This window comes from Grammomys surdaster, unplaced genomic scaffold (assembly GCF_004785775.1).
Source record: "Grammomys surdaster isolate TR1022 unplaced genomic scaffold, NIH_TR_1.0 125801, whole genome shotgun sequence".
Lineage (NCBI taxonomy): Eukaryota > Metazoa > Chordata > Mammalia > Rodentia > Muridae > Grammomys > Grammomys surdaster.
Window position 1 is genome coordinate 166,882 of NW_021620632.1, and position 24,302 is coordinate 191,183.

At 38.7% G+C, this 24,302-nt stretch overlaps 1 protein-coding gene across 7 annotated transcripts; it reads left to right on the forward strand.

The window, feature by feature from the left end:
• The first annotated feature begins 631 nt into the window (after positions 1 to 631).
• Nipa2 (NIPA magnesium transporter 2) lies at positions 632 to 23,866 on the forward strand. 7 transcript variants are annotated; one of them, XM_028789215.1, is made up of 7 exons: positions 632 to 903; positions 1,578 to 1,698; positions 11,873 to 12,097; positions 13,528 to 13,584; positions 17,453 to 17,543; positions 19,149 to 19,309; positions 21,652 to 23,866. In XM_028789215.1, the coding sequence occupies exons 3-7, from the start codon at positions 11,959 to 11,961 to the stop codon at positions 22,281 to 22,283; spliced, it is 1,080 nt and encodes a 359-aa protein (XP_028645048.1). In that variant the 5' UTR covers positions 632 to 903; positions 1,578 to 1,698; positions 11,873 to 11,958; the 3' UTR covers positions 22,284 to 23,866. The 7 variants fall into 7 exon arrangements, with proteins under 7 accessions (XP_028645048.1, XP_028645050.1, XP_028645051.1 ...); XM_028789217.1 differs by having other exon boundaries at positions 644 to 707; XM_028789216.1 differs by lacking the exon at positions 632 to 903 and adding an exon at positions 955 to 1,053.
• Positions 23,867 to 24,302: the final 436 nt, after the last annotated feature.

Genomic DNA, 24,302 nt, shown 5'->3' on the forward strand with positions numbered 1-24,302 from the left:
AATTAGCTACTTAGCCACTCCTGCAATATCTTAGGCCATCAATTCCAAAGCATTAGAATAGGAAACAGGAAAACTACACGTGCTGTTTTTATGTTTCAATAAATATATAATTCATTTTACAAGGATTCCCCCCCGCAACACACCCAAACTAATGTTCTTGAGATTAGTCACATTCTGGAGTAACATATTCAAAGACCTTTACATCTGTAACCAAGGATTTTCAGCAGCCCTCGATGGATTTTTCAAACCAGAAGTAGCTGAGGAAAAGCTAGTACTGTGTTTCCTGTGCATCTCGTGGAAAAGATCTCCTGTCCAAGAAGGGGTTCTTATCAAATCACAAGGTCCCCACAAGCTTTACCGCCTCTTTCCTGGAAACCTGTCTCCTTGTCCCACCCACTTCCGCCCTTTGCGGTCAAACCCACGTCCTCAATTCCAAAGGTCCCACGGGAAGGCTCCCTGGAAATCGGATTTTAAATAAGAGGCCACAGAGCTTGATTTTTGATCAGTTGGTGAGTAAGAACCACCTTAGGAGACACCACCCCTCCTGCTTGCTGTCAGGGCCGAGCGAAGAGCCTTTCGGGGGCGGGGCCTGAGCTGGTCCGCCCAGTGCGCGCTCGGTTTACGTCACTAATCTGCGTCCAGGTTTCTCGGCAGGTTCTTGGCGGCTCCTCTGGTGCTGGCCGCGGTGCGGCCGAAGGCTGTCCGAGGTAGGCTCCTCTCGGCTCTCTCATGGAGAAGGCGGCGCTCACTGCAGTCCCGGATGCACGAACTTCCCGCGGGACGTCGCCGGAGACGGTGGCTGTGTGCGCGCAGGAGCGAGCTGCCTGCGTGGGGGTCTGAGCGGGCACACGGGTCGCGTCCCGGAGGGAGCCGCGTCGCTCGCCCGCCCGCGACGGCCCTAAGGTAGCTACTTCCTGTAAGCAAGCACTAGGGCTGAGTTGCGGGCTATCTCAGACTCCTGATGTCGGAGAAGCGCCCCAGGGGCGACTTTCTTTTTCGCGTGTTCTGAGGTCGACGCAGCTTCCCTTGTGATCCGCTGTGAGGAAGTCCATGGTGAGTCGGATTGATTGCCATTCAATCCGGCGGAAGTCTGGCTGGTTGGCCCTGTCCGGTCGCGTACTCGATAAGTTCTTTATGTCAGTTTTATTTGCCTTCATGAGTTTTCAGAAGATGGTTTCAGCTTGCTGTATCGTTTTGAGCATGCTTGACTCAATTCCCTAGCACTTAATAGAGTCGACGAATTTTCCTTTTCATGCAGTTACACAAAACGCAGTGTTTTGGGTTCATGCTAATTTGGTTTCTCAACTATAATGGCAAGACATTTAGCTTAGGAGTGCGTCTTGAGTTCTGTTTCTTGAGATTCTATAACATGTGCCCATTTGATACCATATTAATTATTTTTAAAGTTAAAAGAGGAAGTCCGCGAGCAGAGGTCTTTCATTCCAGTAAGCTGTATGTAGAAGCTCAGTTGGCTGGTTCACACAGTACTTATTAAATGAAAGAACATGGAGGCCAGTAACTATGTTTCTAAAAGTATTTAGTAATTTTCTGTCCTTTCCATATTTTCTTCTTTCCAGGGTGGAACTACTCTGCCGTGGTTAAATACTTTAAATGGGAATAAAGGATAGCATTTCCAAGAAAATGAGAATGAATAAATCATCTCTGTTTTTTAAAAGAAAGACCATATTAAACTTACATGTAAGTTAAAATTTTAATTTCTAACAGTGTTGCTAAGTTAGATCGGAGATTAGGCTCAGTAGTATTTTTAAGTGAGGGTTTATAATTATCAGCCAAGGAACTGGGGAGATGGGTCAGTTGGTAAAATGCCTATCTCTTAATCACCCTCATAAACAGCTAGACTTGTAGCAGCCCACCTCTGTCTAGCTAGTCTTGTTGAGTCAGTAAGCTTCAGGTTGATTGAGAAACCCCTTCTGAAAAAATAAGGTGGAGAGTAGTGGATATTGCTGTTTTCTTTAGTTTTTCACAAATGTGATCTCATGTGGGGAAACCCCACTACTACTTGCTGGTGTACATACACAAGAAAAATGAGCTATACATGAAGTTGAGACTGCTAAAAGCTTTCGATTGCAGGAAAAACTATGTAGAAGTAGACTTAAGAACTGAGCTTTTAGAGCCAAGTATGGTGACACAAGCCTGTAATTCCAGCACTCAGGAGGCTGGGACGGGTGATTTCAAGATCAAGGCCAGCCTGGACTCCATAAGGAGACCCTTCAGCTCTAACATTTTAAGATGATATGGCAGTCAGGATTAGTAGAGACAATCTATTTTCTGAGTGATCCTCTCATGAGTGCTTACACTGTGAGATGTATTTTCTGTAGTTGTAAAGGAGAAGCAATGCTATTTTCTGATATTGTGTGAAGTGGTAGCCCTTTGATGTAAGAAAAGCAGTTCTACTTGTTTTGAAGTTCTGTGAAGATAGAAAAATGAGTCACACATGACTATATTGTACCCTTTTTTTTTCCTATAGAAAATATAAAAAGCTTCACTTAAACTCTGACTTATTTAGTTATTAGTTGTGGTATGCACAAGAACTTCTCTGTAGAGTGACATGGTGATGGTGGGGTAGAAGAGAGACTTACTTGCATCAAAGGATGCAAAGTAGCAGGTATATAGAATAAGTTGTGAGATATAATGTATAACATGAAGGTTATAGTTAGTAAAAATTGTATTAGAGACTTTAAAACTCCCTACTTGACAAACTCACCTGAGTTCTGCATACTTTCGTATTGTAGAACTAAGCACATATCTCAGATTAAAATCTTTCCAGCTACATAATATTTTATATCTAATTGTATTAATTTTGTGTAGATAAATTTGAAACACTTGTATAAAGTTCTGTGATGACTATAGGTAAAAATAAATGGATTGCAGGCGTGTTTATGTCTTTTGGCTTTGCGTCTTGCTTATAGGGGCCCCCACGAGGTCCGACATGTCATGTTACTCTACTGTGGTATCTCACATGACTCTGCTCACTTCGGATAAACCATAGTCATCTTTCCTTTCCCAGAAAACAGAATACCTGCTCTTACGGAGCGCCTGCGTTTACATTGCTGCTTTGTTCTCCCATCCCTTTAAGTCTGCGCAGTGTTCCCTCATCAAGGCCTCCTCCCTTAGCCTTAATGTACATTACTTCATCACAGCGCTTACCACATTGCAGTGTCCTTTATTTCTTGTTTTACCCTGCCTCCAGCTGAAAGGTAACTTTCATGAAGACAAGCTTTGGTCTGTCTTTTTCTTCATGGCTCTATCCCAGTTCATAAATATATTATGTACTCAGAACATCTTAGTTTAAGTAAGTGTGATTCATAGGTGAGCCAGTTCCTCATGGAGAGCTGCAGCGAAGGAGGTTATGATCTATACAGGTAGCCTTAATACAGGTTAGGAAATTCAGAATGGGACTGAAGACTAGGGGATTCATGAAACATGATAAGTATTTTGGCTCCTTGGAATTCAAGCAAGACTTGCTGACAGGAGTGATTGGGCCCTTTGCAGTGAAGATGGTAAATAAACAATTAGGAATAGGTTAAAGTAGAAAGTACACAAGGTATGAGAAATGCAGTATTAGGATATAAGATTTAAAAGTTAGATGTGGAACAAGGGAAGGGTCGTAGTTATTGGTCTTAGTTACAACGTTAAGACTTTGGTAAGTAGTGGGAAATCAATCTAAGGTTTTTTTGTTTTTTAGTTTTTGCTCATGTTAGCTGTGTACTACATCCTATTTCCTAAGTCTTTAGGCAGGGAGGATAAGATTGGCAGAGATGTTTTCTACCCCAGTTGACAGCATTGTATTGTGTGGTTTAAACTGGTTTAGGGCCAGGAGGCATGGAAGTACCAGTCTGATGAGGCAGAGCAGATGCAAGATCATGTTCTAAAGGTAGAATACATGACTGTTGGCTCTTTTATACACCTTTGGTGATAAGAATGGTGATAGTATTGTCAGAGCAGTAGGAGAACACACAGGGTAGAGAAGGTAACTAACTACATTGGGACCCTGCCTTAGCTACACGTTACCTGCTGTGACAAGGAGACATCATTTGAGAAAAGGAGAGAACAGCCTGGTTCTGCGCCTGCATGTGCACAACAAGTTATTTACTGGCTCTACCCATTTACTCATTCCTAGGTTCCTCCACGTAAAGATGTTAACTGCCCTGCTTTGTTAATCTTTTATTAATATCTTGATACAGGATCTCTCACTGAACCTGTAGCTGTGCTGGCATTATAGGTACTGATGAAGCCATACTCAGCTTTTTAAAACTTAGGTGCAGGGTTTTGAACTTGGGTCCTCATATTTGCTGAGTTATCTTCCATGCCCTCTATGTTTTCTCGTTCAGCTGTCTTTAAGCTTGACCCTGACTTATAAAAAATAACCCTGTGGGGTGTCCTCAGCTGTGTTTGACCTTCAGTTACAGAGAGTAGGAACAGGGTATGACCAGATCAGAGACTATCAAAGCAACTCATTTCTTTCAGGATATTCACACGTATGTCCTATTAGTAAACTGTAAGTCCAAATGAGGTAATTAATTTTCATAAATTAGTGCCTGCCTTAGAATTTGAAGACAAGCCTGCACTCCTCCCCAACTGGTATATTTCCAGAAGTAAAGACTAAAAAAGCATCCTTAATTCTAGAAAGCCGTTCATATAAAATATGCTACCACAAATGAGTGCTTTTGTGAAAAACTACCACAGATAGCCAAAGTAGTTGTCTTTAAGGAACTTAGTGAATTTGAAGAGTTTGTTTTTTTTTTTTCAGGGAGCTGAAGACTTGGCTCAGTGGTTAAGAGCCCTGTTGCTCTTGGAGATGACCAGCGCTCACAACCATCTGGAACTCTTTTCCAGGAGACTGGCCTTCAACAGCACCAGTGGCACACATGGGTACATGCATGCAGGGAAATCACTTATACATAAAAATAATTATTTACAGTTTTTTAAGGTTTGTTTTCAAAGACAAAACAGTAATTGATAATTTCTAAAACTACACATACATGATTGAGGCAACTTGCCCCTAAAGCCCTTTCAGCTTTATATGTTTGGATAGTATGTAGGTAAAAAGAAAAGAGAAAATATTTTCCATGGTATCTTCTGCACATGAGATTCTCTCTTCTATCTCTTGTATTCGGTTGGTGATGCTTGTTTCTATGACCCCTGATCTCTTCCTAGGATTTCTATCTCCAGGGTAGTCTCCCTTTGAGATTTCTTTATTGTTTCTACTTCCATTTTTATGTCCTTGATGGTTTTGCTCAATTCCTTTACCTGTTTGTTTGTGTTCTCTTGTAATTCTTTAAGGGATTTTTGTGTTTCTTCTTTAAGGGCTTCTACCTGTTTACCTGTGTTTTCCTCAAATTCTTTGGGAATGTTATTTATGTCCTTAAAGTCCTCTATCATCATCATTAGGAGTGATTTTAAATCTGAGTCTTGCTTTCCTGGTGATATGGGGAATTCAGGACTTTCTAATGTGGGAGAACTAGGTTCTAATGATGCTAAGTACCCTGGGTTGCTGATGCTTATGTTCTTGTGCTTGCCTTTCGCCATCTGGATCTCCTTAGTGCTACCTACCCTGTCTGACTGGAGCCCGTATTTCTTACTATGTTGGTTGTTTCAGAACTGTGTGGGGTGGGTGTTACTACTGGAGTTAGAGCTGGGGCCTAAGATCTGCTTAGTGCTTGGGTGCAGACAGGAAGGAACCAGTGCTCCAGGCCAGGAGTGAATTCCTGGGCCCCAGTGGGTCACAGTTACTCCCTGTTTGGGGTGGGTGTTGCTGTCTCCTTACCTAAGATACTGCCCAGGTTAGAGCTCCTGGGAGGTCTGCCTCCTCTGGGATTTGTGAGATTGGGTGCAGAGCTGCCACCTGGGATCTGCTCAGTGCTCGGGCCCAGACCGGAAGGCGAGAAAATTTAAACAGTGTCATGAAACTTTAAATTGTGAAGGAAATTCTTATATGAGGCATAATAAAAGTAGGTGCAATTAACTTTCATTGACCTTAGAATAAAATGAATGGCTTTCTAGAATTAAGGTTGCTTTTTTACTTTGTTAACTTCTGGAAATATACCAGTTAGGGAGGAGTACAGGCTTGCCTTCAAATTCTAAGTCAGCCACCAGCCACCAAACTATGAAAATGAATGCCCTTATTTGAATTTGAGTGCATAAAATAAATGCATTATTTTAATCACCCCTTTACCTTACTGATTGGAGGAGAGGCAGGCAGTTCTCACTTCACAACCCTCACATGTAAGGTAGATAGCAGTTTCTTAGTTTCCTTTACTCAAACCAGACAAAGAGAACACATATACCATGCAGAGCCTCATGGGCGTGATATTCAGACTAGAATAAAGAACTGTAGGAGGCAGGCTCTTTAATCACAGGAGTAACTCGTAGCTCCTGAGGGAGATGTGATTACTTGACTTGATAATTTCTTAGGCTAGGAGAGTACCAAAGCCCACTACATGATATAAAACACTGCCTGGTTATCATGAGAATGTTAGTTTGACTTGAGGGTTTTTTTTTTTTTTTTGAGGATTTTTTTTAATCAACAGAAGTATGGAGGGGGATTTGTGGTGCGACAGTTGATTGTTTTCCTAGCTATATCAGATGTCATGGCAGCAAATAATACTGATGTTTTTGTTTGCTTTAATTTTTTTGTCATACCATGCTGGCTAGTTTTATATCAACTTCTCACAAGCTAGTATCATTTTGCACTCGGGAACCTCAGTTGAGAAAAAATGTCCTTACTAGACTGTCCAGTGGGCAAGCTAATGATGCAGTTTCTTGAGTGGTGATTGATATGGGAGTGCCCAGCTCACTTTGGGCCATACATCCCTGGGGCAGGTGGTCCTGTAAGAAAGCAGGTTGAGCAAGCTAATTAACAGCACTCCTCTGGCCTCTTTATCAGTTTCTGCCTGAAAGTTCCTGTCCCGCCTTGAGTTCCTTGACTTTGATGATGGACTGTGATGTGGAACTGCAAGTGAAATAAATCCTTTCCTTCCCAAGAGCCTTTTGGCTATAGTGTTTTACCACAGCATGAGAAAGCCTAAAATATGTAATATATTTTGATCATATTCTTTCCCCCCTACCATTTCTTTTAGATCCCCCCCCATTTCACGCTCTCATTCTTTCTTTTTTTAATTCGTTCTTAAAACAACAAAGCAAAACCATGGACTCCATTTGCATTGGCTAACTGTTCCTGGAGTGTGGTTGATATATCCAGTGTTACTCCATTGGAGAAAACTGATTTTCTCTTTCCCAGTAGGGATTGGTTATAAATTGCTTCTTGGGTAGGAATGAGGCTTTGTGTCTACTTCTCCTTCTCAGTGCTGGGATTTGTGTGGTGAACTTGTGTGTGCTGTCACAGTCTCTGTGAGCTCATATTATAGCTCATACTAACCTTGTTAGTCTAAGGATGCTGTTTCCTGGAGTCATTGGAGCACTTCTGGCTCTTAAAAATCTTTGTGCCAAGCAGGGCAGTGGTGGCGCATGCATTTAGTCCCAGCTCTTGGGAGACAGAGGCAGGTGGATCTCTTGACTTCTAGGATAGCTAACACTGACACTGTTCATTTGTTGATAGGCACCAGCTGTTGGTATTTTGTGACTTGTGAACAGAGCTATAGTAAACATGTATACAAAGATGATTTTGTGGCATGCCAGCAGTTTTTTTCAGGTACAGGCCCATAAATAGTATAGTTAGATCATATCTTGTTTTTAGTTTTTGGAAGTATTTTCATACAAATAGGCTGTACTAGTTTACACCTCCATTAATATGTTTCCTTATTCCTCCCCCAACCCCTGTATTGTTTTCTTGATGATACTCGTTCCGACTGGGTTGAGATTTACATTTTCCTGATAGCTAAGGATGTTGAACATTTTTTGGCTATTTATTGGTCACTTGTAGATAAAAACATTTGTGTGTGAGTGTGTGTATTTGGGATGTGTGAGTGTATTCTTTGGTGCATATGCAAAGATTAGAGGACAACCTCAGTTGTGAGTCTTCACCTACCTTGTTATGAGACAAGAGTGTTTGCATAGTTTTTTGTTTTTGTTTTGTTTTTGCTTTTCAAGACAGGATTTTTCTGTGTAGCCCTGGCTATCATGGAACTCACTTTGGAGACCAGGCTGGTTTAGAACTCAGAGATTGGCCTGCTTCTGTTTCCCAAGTGTTGGAATTAAAGGTGTGTGCCTCACCACCTGGCTGATAGATTTTTTTATTTATCTTTTTCCCAGGCTGTGAGCATTCTCATTGCATTTTACTGAATATGTAGTGTTAGTTCTGGCTCTGGCAGTTTGGTTCTCTATTACAATGCTGATCTAGATGATGATGAAGCTTTTTACTACATATTAATGGCTACTCCAGAATAGGCAACTTTAATTTTTTTAGAGTCAATTAACATTCATTCTTTGGAGCTGCCAGAAAGCTGTGGGCTTAAAAGGCCACTAATTTGCTTAGAGCTTAGGTGACCTGCTTATAAATAAGTAACCAGGTGTGCAGAGTGTGATAGGAACAATGTAGGCAGAATTCTTTTTCAAAAATTCTGATAGTATATAGAAATGGTTGTCCATCTTGTTCAGAAATCCTGCTCTTCTCCTCCCTGCATGTGTTTTCATCTCTGTAGCTGGTGGTTACAGTCAGATAGGGCATGAGGAAGTTACCTTTAAACTTGACGTGACAAGTGTTTGGGCACATAGAGTGCTATCTTAGCTTTTTTCTTTTCTTACATGTATCTGTTGTACTAAGAGCCTGACAGTCTCCAAACTCTTTACCTAGAACTTCATTTTTACATCTTGCCTTAGGAGCTGCAGAGGGAGGGCTAGAAATCCCTTGAAAGAGGAATCCAGGAAATGTTTTATATAGATGACTACTGATATGAGTGTTAGTTATATTGATGCTGCTGTTGACCTGTTCTACTTCACATGATGGACATTAACTTAGACTATTTGGGCAACTTTGCTTTTGGAATTCGGTTGTGATTTCTGCCCTGAGATTCCTGCAGCTTTTCGGCATCAAGGTGTATTTTAAAACCTTTAATGTGGGATTACTAAGTCACACACAAAAGTTTCTACATGCAATTCTTTATTTTTCAGAAGTCAGATGAGAACGGGGCATGATGCCTCACTCATGCCTTGTAATCCCAATATTTGAAACGCTAAGGTTGGAGCTTTAATGCAAGTTTGAGGTAACCTGGGATACAGAATAAGAGCCTCAAAAGCAATTAAAAAATTTTTTAAACAAGTTAATAGAACGTGTTGGGTAGCTTTTATGCAGTATTGGGGATCTCCATAAGGCCCACAAAGGAATTCGGATTACATTGTTCCTATTACACTTTACATGCCTGATTACTTGTTTATAAACAAGTAACTTGAGCTCTAAGCAAATTATTGACCTTGTAAGACCACAGCTTTCTGGCAGCTCCGAAGTATGTAGTAAAGCATGTTGGGTTGGTTTTGTGCAATACTGGGAATCGAAACTAGGTCTTTACAACTAAGCCATATCCTTGGCTCCCATGTTGGAAATTTTATACTTACTGTACAAATTCTGTTGAACTGTTTTAGTCGTCTAAGAGATATATAGAGATAAGCATCATATCTGTATGTTTCCCTGTGTTGTAAACTGTAGGTTCTGTGAGGTGTGCTCTTTATTAGGTGTATTGGTCAGGATTATCTAAAAGAACTGAGCTTTTTGAATGACCATATATATTAAAAGAGGCTTAAAATTTTTTTTATGGGTATGAGTGTTTCACCTGCAACGTGCCTTTGGTGCCCATGGAAGTGAGAAGAGGATGTGTGAGTTATAGATGGTTGTAAGCTACCACATCAGTGCTTGGACTCAAACCTGGGTTCTCTGCAAGAACACCTTAATTTGAAAGGGAGTATGATATGGAAGGGACTGGAGAGAAAAAAGGGAAGTTTAGAGAAATGGTGTAGTTAGATTTTAGTTAAATTCCTAGCACTTAGGGAGAGACAGGTGTATCTCTTGAGTTTGAGGCCAGCCTGGTCCATAGAGCTAGTTTCAAGACAACCAGGGGTACACAAAGAAACTCTGTCTCAAAAAAACAAAGAAAAAAAATCCAGAGAGAAAAACAAAACCAGCTGGTTGTAATATCAGTGAAGGCATGCTAACACCCAAATATATGAACTTGCCAGAGAGAGTGAAGAAGGCAAGCTGATAAAAAGCACTTTCTTTCTTCCATGTTCGTTTATCTGGGCTGCCACTATATGATGCCACTCAACGTTTACGGTGGGTCTTCCTGCTTCAGATAGCCTGGTCAAAGAAACCCTTTACAGGAGAGCCTGGATGCTTGCATTTACTTGATTCTAGATGTAGTAAAGCTGACAACCAAGACTAACCATCACATGTGGTCATGGTGGGGTATGAAGTCATAAGCAGAGTGTGGGAGACTTTTGGTCCAGATGCAGAACTTGCAATTGGCCACATGCAGTTTCTTTCCCATTTATCAGAGCAAGCCTAGTAGCCAAGACCCAAATCAGTGGGATGAGAAGTATCTCACTGAAGTGTATGGGAGTCATAACTAACCTCTGCTGGTCTTTCCCCTTTGTTTGGAGTGCTACTAACTTAGTGTGGTAGTGTTTTGTTGCTATAGTATTATCTTTCTTGTCTGCCTCCCTATTGAAGACTAAAAGTACATTTGCATGGGTGTGTCTGCTTCTGGGGAATCAAATATAAGGCTCTATGCATGTTAGGCATGTGCTTGGCCACTGAGTTACTTAGCCAAAATCACCACTTATTTGGAGGATTAAAATAATATTTATTGCATACAGCATCCATCTAATACATAACTGTTTGAACAGAGACATTATGGGGCCAAGTATGGTGTCAGTGATCTGTAACCTTGTACTCAGGAAGTTGAGGAAGGAGTATTTTTATTTCAAGCCCAAAGTGGGATGCTGAAAGCTGGAAAAAAGTATGTCCCTTCCTCCTGCTTTGTACACCTTAGTTTTAACATCAGTGAAGTCCATGAGTTGGCTCATTTGGAAAATAAATGGGCCATCTGTCAGCTGTGAACTGAGCCTTCTGGTCCTTATGTACTCTAAAGAATAACAGTATTACAGTTCATATCCCAGTAGATATGTTTGTTAAAACTGTCATTCTTTGCTAACAAACTAGTGCTAAAACTGCCCTTTCTAGCGTGTCTCCAGATAGGCTAAATAGATATTTAGTCATATACTTTTATATCCCTACAGCTTTCTTTCCCTTGGCTGTCTAGGGGCTCCCTATGTTGCCTAAGCTGGCTTCAACCTCCAGTTCCCTCTGCATCTGCCTACTGAGTGCTAGGATTGCAGGTGTATATTACCATACCTAGTCCCATGCATATTTCTAAAAGAACAATATATGTATAAGAAAAAAATTTTCTCTGTATGAAGATAAATATATCATTAAGCATGTAGATAAATATATTGATAATCTAGATTCATGTATTGTTATGTTTAATTTTTCTGTTCTTTTCCTATCAGCAAAATTATATTATGGACTGTCAGTTAAGATTGGAAACAATTAAAACAAAACAAAACCAGAATTTATAAAATTAATCCAAACTTGACTTTGTATTACAGTCTACTCTTTTGCCATAATTAGAAGAAACATAATTAGGTTTAGTGCTAAGTTTAGATAGTATATGTATTTCTAATCAATTATTAGATAATCAGATACCAGTTTTATAATGAGAAAAATACGTTGTCAAATGTAGTTAACTGCTTCCTTCTATAGTTACTGACAAATAGGAAGAGGACCAATGTCAAAGTAGTTTCTTTTTTCCTTTATGAGGAGAGAAATGAGTAAATATTTGATTTGTATATGAGCTTTCATGATCAGTTTGTGAAAAATCTCACCTTATTTCATATCATTTAGGTTTGAGGCCTGCATCATCCTGTCTCCAGTACAAGCAGTTTCTCTGGTGATCAATGTCACTCACAGGAACTTAAGTAACTAACGAAATGAGCCTGGGGCGTGGAAAATATGACTTTTATATTGGTCTGGGATTGGCTATGACCTCCAGCATTTTCATTGGAGGGAGTTTCATTTTGAAAAAAAAAGGCCTTCTGCGACTTGCCAGAAAAGGCTCCATGAGAGCAGGTAAGTTATGTCCTTTAGGTTTCAAAAAGTACATATATATTCATACACTCAAGTTCTTTGAGTATAGAAGCACTGTCTTCATTCTTTGTGATTATATTTGATATTTAACTGCTCAAGAGATTTCTAAGTATTTAATAGATAATCAGATACCAGTTTTGTAATGAGAAAAATAAATTGTCAAAAGTAGTTAACTGCTTCCTTCTATAGTTATTGTCAGAATAGGAGTGGGACCAGTGCCAAAGTAGGTTCCAAGGTTTAAATTTCATTATGTCTGTGCAGGAGGACATGTGATCCATGAATAGAACCAGGCTTTTATTGAAGACTGGGATATTTTGTATGTGATAGAACTTGTGACTTCTGCCTTAGATGTTTTTCTTGATGATGTAAAATTGAACAAAGGAAAGAATGGTCTTCCTAGTTTGCATTTTCCATTAATTGATCTGGATGGTGTATGTTCTTTCCCCCAAGTGACAGATATGTTACAGTACCCTGGAGGGTACTCAGTATAATTGAACTGAAGTTCAATCCATGGACATTACAATTCCCTTCATTATTAGATATTAGTGCTTACATTCCATCTTCCTGGTTGTGCTTCATTTTAGGCCTATTGGACCTTATGAACAGACCATCTTAGTGGCCAGATCTCATTTAGCAATGCTAAAACATAAAACAGAGTCTCTTAGGATTTACTGGACAAAGGAGAAAACACTAGCATCCCAGCTGTCTTCTGTAGCCGTCCAACCTTGGTCTCAAGGCATCCCTGTTACTATTCCTAAATTAAAGGCTTGTAAAATTCAACCTTTTTCTTATGAACAATGGCTGAAGTATCAATTGCTCTTCAACTTAATTTGGTCAAGGAAAGAGTAGATCGTCTCCTGGCAGCCTAGTTTGCGAGCATTTCTGTCTTTGTAGGACCGAAGTGTCTTCTCAGGTGGGGCTACATACGCCTAAATACCTTTTCTCTTTGCAGACTAACTCACTTGAAGTTGATCTATTTCTGCAATCCCCCTCCCTCCAGAAAGGTTCTTATTCTAGTTCAGGCTCTCCTGGAGCTTACTCTGTATTCCAGGCTGCCTTCAGACTTGTAGGACTCATCTCGCTTGAGACTTCGGGGTGCTGGGATAGTAGGTGTGCACTACTCTGTCCAGCTTTGATAATTTTTGTTGATTCATCTTTCTTATTTATTAAACCTGCCTTTAAAAAAGGACACTAAGTAGGAGGGTTAAGTTAGTTCTTTAACTCCAGAGTATAGTACAAAGAGAAACATTTTTAAGAGTCACGATCCTCATATCTCTTTTCCAAGACAATCATGAAATATCCAAGAAATATCATATCAGACATTTTAAAAATCTATGATTAATTAATACTTGTTACATATTTTACAAGAAAATTATAATCTTCCAAAAAATAAAACATTTCTTTATTCACAGGTCAAGGAGGACATGCATATCTTAAAGAATGGTTGTGGTGGGCTGGACTGCTGTCAAGTATGTATAGAGAACATTTCAAGAAAACATTAGAGCTATATGTTAAATACTTTACATATGTTGTTACAGCTCATATTAGCACATTTTAGAACATTTTGCTTTTATAAGTTAAATTCATAATAGATTGAAACCTATAAAAGTAGTTTAGTTAATTGCTTATTTATTTCGAATAATAAGATCTTTATAAAAACTAATCTGCTTAAAACATTTTTGATATATCTTTGCCTTTATAAATAATAAGCAGATAAGTAGGTTAAAAGGTGTGTGTATGCTGGGGGTTGGAGGAATAGAGAGCACTTGCCTAACATGTAAAACACCCAGGATTTGATTCCCGAGCACTTCAAAAAAGAAAAGAAAAAATTGGCAGTTGAAAGTTAGAAAAAAAAAAAGAAAGAAAAAAAAATCAGATTTTTTTTTCCTCCATTATTTCTCAAGAGTGTTACATTTTTATCTTTATCTTTATTTTTACTGTCTTTATGAAGGTAAGTGAAGGGGGCTGGAAAGATGGCTCGGTAGCTAAGAGCACATGTTGCTCTTGTAGGTGACCTGGGCCCTATTCCCAGCACCCATATAGTTGTTCACAACCATCCGTAACTCCAGTTCTGGGAGATCCAACACCCTTTTCTAACCTCTGTGGGCACCAAGCATGCTCATAGTGTATATACATACATACATTCGGGTAAAACTCTGAGACACAGAATTAGTGGTTATGAACGCTGGCTGCTTTTCCAAAGGACTCAGGTTCAAATCCTAGCACCTACATGACAGTTCACAATTGTTCACAACTGTCTGTAATTCCAGTTCCAGGGTGTCTGACACCCTCACACAAATATACATAAAGGCAGAATACCAATGTAAGTAAGACTTAAGATGTAAATAAAGCTTACTTAATTTTTTTTTAAATGTGAAATTGTTGTTAAGACATCTGAGACATAAACTGTGCAGTGGTAGCACACACCTTTGTTTAATCCCAGCACTCGGGGGACAGGCTGATCTCTGTGAATTTGAGGCCAGTCTGGTCTACAGAGTGTGTTCTAGGACAGCCAGGGCTATACAGAGAAACCTTGTCTCAAAAAAAAAAATGTGTGTGTGTGTGTGTGTGTGTGTGTGTGTATAGTGAGAAGAAAGAAAGCTAGAAGGGAGAATATGAATTGTAGTGTAAGTAGACAGACATTATCATAGGAGACCAGGAAGGACAAACCTTACTGAAAAGATAGTATTTGAGTAATAGACAGTAATGGATGTGAGGAATCTGGCCGTATGAGAAAAGAACATTTGAAATGAAGAAAATAGTAACTACAGACTTTGCTGAGGACTGGGACTAGCCTGGGAATATGATAGCCTTCTCTTTGATGCCTCCAGTTGTTCTTGCCTCCTGATATTCGTACCTTTGAGTAATCCTCTCTTGCATAGGATTAGTGCTGTCCCACTATGGTCACAGAATCCAGGAAGTTTGATGTATGGCTTCTAAGGCTACATCATAAATGGAGGTGCAGCTTTTCCCTTTTTTCTTGGATTGTTTGTTTTTTAAGAAGGCCAGTTGCTGTGCCGTGAAGACTACCAAACTATCTTTACAGAGATCCCTGAACAGCAGCCAGTCATACCAGTGCCTGGAATATGGTTCTAATCATCAGATACTGCAGCCTTGGTTTATATCTGACCCAAGCTCTAAAAAGACCCTGAGTATTTCCTAAAGTCTGGGCCAGCAAACCATATCAGTAAACTGCTAGTTTTAGTCTGACATACTTTAAAGTGATTTGCTGCATAGCTAGTGCTAGAATATTAAAACTTCAGGAAGCATTAAAGGAAGTTCAGTAGTAAGGGAGTGAGGACAATAAGGACAGTAGGAAATAAGGTCAGAGAAATGAGGGCATTTATTAAGCAATGTTGGGCTTTTTAGGTCACAGAAAGGATTTTGAATTTGTTGGATAGAAAGCCATTGGAGAGCTTCAGTAAAGTGTGTGGTATAAAGAAGAGGTGACAGCATGGACCAAGTTAGTACCAAGGACTGTAGTGAAACGAATTCTGAATATGTTTGTAATGTAGAACTGACAAAATGTGTAGTCTCTTACTGACTAAAATGTATGGTATGAAAGAAGGACACTGAAGACTTACGTGGCCATGGTCAATAGAACCAACTGTTCTAACGCTAAAGATAGAGGAAGGACCTGCGCAGATCAGGTAGGAGGAGATCAGGAGTTTGTTCTGAGTGCATTAATGTTAAAAGTTTATATTAAATTGTTAAGCAGATATGTGGGATTGGCAATTAGACAGCTCTGGACTTCTACCAGGTCATTCAGGGTGGTGACAATAAGTTGGGAGTTGCTATCTCTTTAAGGCCAAAAGACTGAAGGATATTATCAGGAAATGAGAATATAATTTCCAAATATAAGATACTCAAAATACAGAGTAGATAGATTTAGAGTTCAGGAGTAGAAGAGGAAAGAGACTGGAACTAAGCCTCAAAATAACATGGGGAGACCAAGTAAGCCTTTGGAGCCAAGTGAGAGGGTTTGGGGAAACAGTTCTGGTTGGTGTCAAATGATGTTGATACAAAGTAAATACAGTGAGGATTGAACATTGACTTTTGGGTTTAGCAATTATGTAAATCCTTAGTGACCATAAGCAGTAGTTTTGATATTAAAATCTTTTGTATAAAACTTTTTTTTTTAAAAGATAGAAGCTCACAGAGTATGGTTGGTTACATCTTTAATCCCAGTAGAAGCAGACAAGTCTCCAAGTTTGAGGCCAGCCTGGTCTACATAGCTAGTTCGAGGTCAGCCAGAGCTACATAGTGAAAGCATTTCTCACTAATGAATTAGCTAGTTAGTTAATTAAAGGACATGGTTTTACATAGCCTAGGCTGGACTTAAACTGCTAAGGTAGTAGCTAAAGGTGATCTTGAACTTCTGACCCTGCTGCTTTTACGTTCCAAGTGCTAGGATTACAGGCATGTCCTCTCACTTAGTTTTACACCAAACTTTTTTGAATATTAAAAAGAAGTAAAGGTGGATATAGTGGTACAGTGCTTAGCCAGATATACATAATGGTGTGTACTTGTGGCCCCACTTACTTGATAAAACTTTTTTTCTCAAGACATCGTTTCTCTGTGGTGTAGCCTTTATAGACAGCTATCTAACTTCAGTTCCAGGGGAGCTCAAGTTCTCCTTTACTTGAATACCAGGAACACATGTAGTGTACATGTATACAGGCAAACAAAAACATTCATACACATAAAAATACATGTAAAAATTTTTAAAAAGAAAGAAAGCCAATAAACAGCACTCCTGACCTAACTTTCTTCAGTGATGGACTGTGAATGGAAATGGCAGTGGAAGACACTACTTTGTATGCCTCATAAAAATGTAATAAAAACATGTAGCCTAGAATGAGGAATTAAAGAGGGAGGAGAAGAAGGAGAGAAGAAAAGAAAAAGAAAAGGAGTAGGGAAGAAGAAAACATGAGCTGAGAGTGTGTACTTGAACTGGCAAGACACCATCTCAAAAAGTAAAAATAAAAAAAGGTTGGCTTTTTAAAAAAGGATCCAGAAAAACTTGTGAAATTTACCTTTATATCAGTGTCAGCTTTTTAAAAGTGTATTTGTTGTCCTAGTTTACAAATCTATTAATACCCTATACATAAATTATATCTTTCACATTAAAACTATTGATTTTAATTACATTTACTGACTTGGCTTGTTGGTAACAGATGTTGGTAGTTTACAGCACTCATACCTAGATGAGAGAAGATATGGAAGTTATGAACAACAATATAGTTGAAATACTAGGTATGTGTTACATAAAATGCAGACATCTTCAAATTGAGTCTATTCCTGTCTGAGGTGGGTTTTTATTGTTCATCTCTTCAGTGGGAGCTGGTGAAGTGGCCAATTTTGCTGCATATGCATTTGCTCCGGCCACACTAGTAACTCCACTAGGTGCGCTCAGCGTCCTCGTAAGGTAAGACTCTGTATTTCACATGAGAAATGCTATTTTAGTCTGTAAAATACTAAAGTGCTGATTATATGTCAATATACTTGAACACCCTTGAGGATTTTTAAATAATCTGTAGTAGTGTTCTTTCATAGTTATTGATTTGTGGGACAAAACCATTTTATTCTTCTGCTTATATCCAGGACCAGCATATTAGTGATTTCAACTTTAGAAATGTTGCTCCTCATCTTAACATTTACCATTCAGTATACATACACTGTTGTAGGTAGGATTTATTAACTATTATAGAACATCAAGTGTTAGGAGTGGGGTGGCAGGGAGGTTGTATACCTCTAAAAAGACTGGCATGAGGTATTTGTTTTGCAAGACCAGCTTAAAACTTGTCCTGTTTTGTTACTATAATGATTAATCCAAATAGTTAAGCCTATTTGAAGTCTGAGTTTTTATTACTATTTTGAAAGTTGAGAGCTTCTGTTGCCCTTTCTATTAAATTATAAAATATGATTATGTTTTTATCCTTAACTTTCCTTTATTATACTCTGATCTTATTTGTTTATTCTGTACTTTCTTTTTAAGTTTGAATAAAACTAACTATAAGTTATAAAAAACTTTGCAGTTTATAGGCAAATTAATAATTAAAATGTTCTCAGATTACAGTTTATTGACTCTGTATTTCCAAATAACTTAGGATGATTGTAGGCAGATCATACACAATTAAATCAATACATAAGGGCTGGCAAGATGACTTAGCAGGTAAAAGCACTCACTGCTGAGGTTGGAGAAGAGAGACAGCCTACCTACAGAAGTTGTCTTCTCATCTTCACACAGTCCAAGAGAGACAGAGACAGAAAAGAGAGAAGACGAGAGTGAGGGGAGATAAATAAATGTCATTTTTAAAAAGAACGCAAACATTAGTACATTGAAGTTTTGTAAACTTGAAACATTGACTTGGATACAGATTTTTTTTTATTAAGAATTAGGCTGAATAAATTATATCTCTTGATATTTCATGTGGAGTCTTACAGTAAAAAGATGATAAATACACAGTTTCAGTGTATATGAAGGAGGTGGTTCATTTTGTTCTAGGAGCTTTAGGGCAACAGTTCTGATGGTCCTAGACTAGATTCTGCACTCATACAAAAATGCCAGTCTAAGAGTGAAGCAGTAAAAAAGACAAGGGAGAAAGTATAAGAAGTATGTTGGAAAGGCAAGGGGGCAGTACTTCATTACAGTGTCTCCTGGGGTACTAACATGAGTTCCCAGTTGATACAGAGAGAGAGAGCAAGCCACAGTACTCACAGCCAAGCAGTGTCAGTCAGGCTAATTGATTAGGAGGGTGATTGCAGAATATACTTACTGAGCAAAGGAGACGGGTATAGAATGGAGGCAGAGGCCATATTTTTATCCTGCTAGTTGAATGCTCACAAATACAGGTGAAGAGACAGTGCTTTCTTGCTAAGCAAACTTTAAGACCGCATTACAGTTGTATGATTTTGTCAAAAAGCTAGAAATATTTTTGTGTGAGCTCTGTGATTGTACATTGCAAGTCTGTTAAATTTAAAAGTTTGAAAAGAGCTAATTTAAATGTTCAACCTTTATTCTTCCTTTTAGTGCCATTCTGTCTTCATACTTCCTAAATGAAAGACTTAATCTTCATGGGAAAATTGGGTGTTTGCTAAGTATTCTAGGGTCTACAGTTATGGTCATTCATGCTCCAAAGGAAGAAGAGATTGAGACCTTAAATGAAATGTCTCATAAGTTAGGTGATCCAGGTAAGAAAAGCCTCATTAATGTTACTGTACTTAAATTTTATTTTTAATATTGATTTTGTGTGTACATAGATGAATTGTTTTGCACAGGTTATAAGAAATGGTTCTCATGTGTCCCTAGCCTTTTGTCTTTTTTTGTTGTTTAATTATGTTTTTAATTTCAAAATAATATGCTTAAATCACTGCTATTTCTTTGACCATAGTCATTATCTGGTACCTATTACATTTATATAGGTTTACTATATTTCTTTATATTCCCCTTACAATAAAACTTTTATTCTTAAACATTATGATTATTTCCTTCTTTCTCTCTCATTTTCACAGGCTCTCACTTTATAGCCCAGGCTGGCCACCAATACCTGGTACCTGCCGCACTGTCTTAGGTGCTAGAATTTTAGGTGCATCACTCTACCCAGCTTATGGAGGTTTCTTGTATATCTTGAAAATTACTTCGATTGTTATTACTTGCTTAGTTATTCGTAATTATCCTGAAGAAATCATCACTTCCTCTTAGAACTCTTCTCCTTGTCTGGTTCTACTCTTAAGTTGTCTAAAGCACGTCAGACAGCCTAGGTGGACTTTGAACCAGTTATCTGGTTCCCTTTCACCTTTATACCGCTCCAGCTCCACAGGAGGTGTGAGTGTTCTACTGAGTCACATTCTGATGCAACATGTAGAATCCAACTTTTTTTTTTTTTTTCTGAGACAGTCTCACCATGTAACTTTGGCTTGTTTGGAACTCTGTATGCACTAAGATGGCTTCCAACTAACAGAGATCTACCTGCCTCTGCTTTTCAAGTGCTCGGATTATAGGTGTGTGCCACCATGCCCAGCTCAGGATTCAGTTTTCTCAGATTTACTGTAGTAGTTGACTTATCTTGTACTTACAATATACTCAGAAATATATCTATTACTGTCTTTCCCTGTTTCTGTCTGCTTTAAATAGCCTGTTATTTGTTGGAGTTTGAAGAAGTAGATTGGCTTTTCTTAGCCTTGGTTTGTTTCCTGTTCTTTTTTGTAGTTTTCTTTCTTTTTGACAAAGTCTCATGTAGCCTAGGCCAGCCTTCAACTTTTGCTATAGCCAGAGACAATCTGAGTTCCACATGCTTCTGACTCTACTTCCAGAGTGCTAGGGTTACTGTGCCTCCCCAATTCCTCTCTTTTCATCCTCAGATGCAGAAGGCCATTTACGGACTATCTGCAGTGGAGAATTTGAGAATTGCTGAGAACTGTGGCTGGTGCACATAATTATACAGTTGTCAGCTATGATGCATACCACTATTCTCCATACTCAACCAAAACCCCAACAGTGTTCAAGTTCTCTTGTTGACTTGCTGCTTATCCTGATACTATATTTATTTCCAGATGTGTCCCTTTTAAGAAAACAACTCATAATACTGATTTTTATATTTCTTACTTTTTTTTTTTTAATTTCAAGATAGGTTTTCACTGTGTGGCCCTAGCTGTGCTAGAATTCACTCTGTAGACCAGGCTGGCTTTGAACTCAGAGATCTGCCTGCCCCTTCCTCCTGAGTGCTGGGATTAAAGGTGTACACCACCACCACTTGGCTATAACTTCTGATTTTTGCAGATAGAGATGAACATTCAAGGGCACTTCTGAACTTAAGTCTACACTGGCATCTCCTTCCCCTGTTGTGATTATCATTTCCCCCTGCCTTGTGATTTAACGTGTCAGTGGTGCTGCCACACTCCTTTATTCCTAGCACTCAAGTGGTAGAGAACAGCTTGGTTTACAGATTGAGTTCCAGGACAACCAGGGTATGCAGAGAAGTCCTCTGTTGAAAAAACAATTAAAAATGTCAGTGGTAAGTTTCTGTTTATACTATGAAGCATATTTAGATTTTAGACTGTGTACTTTTATTTTAAAGTGGTACTGAGGATTGAATCCAGGGCTTTGCACATCCCAGGCAAGCACTCTGCCAGCTGCACTCTGTCCCCAGCCCTCCAGTGTGTACTTCTGATGTATTTGTATAGGTGAGATTTTGCTAGAGGAGCAAGAGAAAAGTCACCACCTGAGAATTATTATTTTTTTTTCCAGAGCTGAGAACCGAACCCAGAGCCTTCCGCTTGGTAGGCAAGCACTCTATAACTGAGCTAAATCCTCAACCAAGAATTATTTTTCTTAGAGTCATGTGTCTCTTCGGTGTGAATTGGAGTTACCTTCAACTAGTAACTTACAAATTCTTTAACATTTCAAAATGAATCCATCAAATAGTTTTATAGGCAAGATAAATCTGAGGATGCAGTACTGGGAGATACATATACCGTTCCTGTTGAGTTTGTGTGCGCATTGTTTCAATATAGCTTTTCTTTGCTTCCTCTAGGTTTTGTGGTCTTTGCAACATTTGTGGTCATTGTGGCCTTGATATTCATCTTTGTGGTGGGACCTCGACATGGACAGACAAACATTCTTGTGTATATAACAATCTGCTCTGTGATTGGAGCATTTTCAGTCTCCTGTGTGAAGGGTTTGGGTATCGCCATAAAAGAGTTGTTGGCTGGAAAGCCTGTTCTGCGGCATCCTCTTGCCTGGATTCTGCTGCTTAGCCTTGTGGTCTGTGTGAGCACACAAATTAATTACCTAAACCGGGCTCTGGACATTTTCAACACTTCCATTGTGACTCCAATATATTATGTGTTCTTTACAACTTCAGTTTTGACTTGTTCAGCTATTCTTTTTAAAGAATGGCAAGATATGCCTGTTGATGATGTCATTGGGACTTTGAGTGGCTTCTTCACAATCATTGTGGGGATATTTTTGTTGCATGCCTTTAAAGATGTCAGTTTTAGTCTAGCAAGTCTGCCGGTATCTTTTCGAAAAGATGAAAAGGCAATGAATGGCAATCTTTCTAATATGTATGAAGTTCTTAATAATAATGAAGAAGACTTACCCTGTGGAATCGAACACACTGGTGAAAATATCTCCCGTAGAAATGGAAATCTGACATCTTTTTAAGGATATGTTTGAAAAGTTAAACCTATAATTCTGTTATAAAGTGATTTTTGAGTATCAGAATGTATCTGAAAAAAATTATCCTTAAATAATGTCCTCTAAAGACAATCTTTTTTTAAGTTTTCACTAATTTGGATCAAGAAATTACTTTTCTTATATTTAAACAATGGTAGCTCACTAATATGACCTCAGTACATGGCTAATTTCTAATAACATTGTATTATTGTAAAGATATTTTACATTTTTATTCATTCTCCAGAAATTTAAATGCACTAATGACAAGTTTTAAGCATATAGAAATGTTTTATTTTTTCCATTGGTGATGAACATTAAAATGTACATTTGTGATCCCCACTTCATCAGTACCTCATCATACTAAGGCTTTTTGATTATGAAGATATATGTGTGTGATTCCAAGAAAATAATTCTCAGGTGGTGATTGGTCACCCAAACATCTGGTTTCCCACACACATCTGCTGGCCTCCTTTTGGAAAAACCCACTGTGCTATCAGTCAGTACTTGCTGTTTCCATAGTGAATGGATCTCTGTCATCTTTTGTGAGCTCTTGGACCTTTCAGTGTGTGTTCAGAATGGATTAGATTGTCATTCAGCCCTTAACAACTCTGGGATGTCAACAGAAATTCTTGTGGCTTCTTAAATTTAGAAACTCATTCTTGCATAAAATGACAAATTGGAACAAAGTCTTTATTCTGATTCTAAATGCTTAGATTTAAAATGTTTGTAAAATAGGTCTCTTTGAACCAAGTGATTTATTTTGCTTCAGAGTTTGTATTTTGGTTGTTTTTTTAGAAACTGTGAAAAAATGTTTATAGAAAAATGGAAAAAGGTTAGGCCAATGTAAAGAACATTTTCCAACTTCAGACCTGCCCATTTCAAAGTCATGTATTAGCTTAAAAAAATCACCCCCCTCCATCCTACCCCTCTCTGACAGGAAGAACTAAGCTTTGGGCATATGCCTGCTACCTGTTCCTGCCCATGGTTGTAGAGTGGCTTAGTACTGGTTTTGTGTTCTATTAATTGGCACTGTTAAGGACTCTTGCCTTTTTTTCCTCTGACTGCCTCCCTTTTTGGGCCATACTCTGTATCACTCACAGGACCTTGTATATTCTACATAAGTGTTCTAAAATTGAGTCTTCTTATATAACTTAAATGCCGAGAGACTAGGTTTCCCCCTCACAGATATGATTTATGTCTGTTTTATGTACTGTATCTGTCTTATTTTGCACATAAAAAAAAGCCAATGTTCATTCCCTTGGGGGTGAAAAGTTTCCTCATTGAGAATGTGTGTGTTGTAAGTACACTTTATACGTACGTAATCTTGTACGGAAGCATTTTATTTGGCCTATCACTTGGTAATATAATTGTTAACTTTTAAAATCTACACTTCATAGGGTCAGTACAGATGCCAGTATGACTATTCATATCAACAAAAATATTTTAGGTAACTTTTTGATAAATAGGCTTGTTTAAAATGTAACTCAGGTTTACAGTACAGCTGAATAGTACCTGTGTTTTATTTTCTGTGTAAAATAAAGCTCAAAGCTTTTGGACTTTGGTGTTTTCCAGCCCAATGACGTTTCTCTCTTTATGTTTGGTTTTAAGACAGGGATCTTACTATGTTCCTTAAGCTGTCCTTGAACTCCTGGGCTCCAACGATTTTTATTCCTCAGCTTCCCAAGTAGCTGGGATGTGAGTGGCACATCACTATACCAGATTCTCAATTTCTCTCCACTTTCATACTTCTGATAGTAGAGCAAAACTGGGTTCTTGTTTTTCACTTGGCATAGTGAGATAATTTCTCAGCAATTGAGAAGGGATGCTGAGAGCTGTTAGGGTCAGGTTTCTCCCAGTTCCTTTTTTGCAGTGTTCACTGTAACTGCCCCATCCCCCAATCTGTTGGCCCCAAAGAGTAGATGCACATACCATAGAAGTTCTGGTGTTCCTTTCATGTCCTTTATGGATGACACAGTTGTCTTACATCTCACTGGCTTTCATTATATC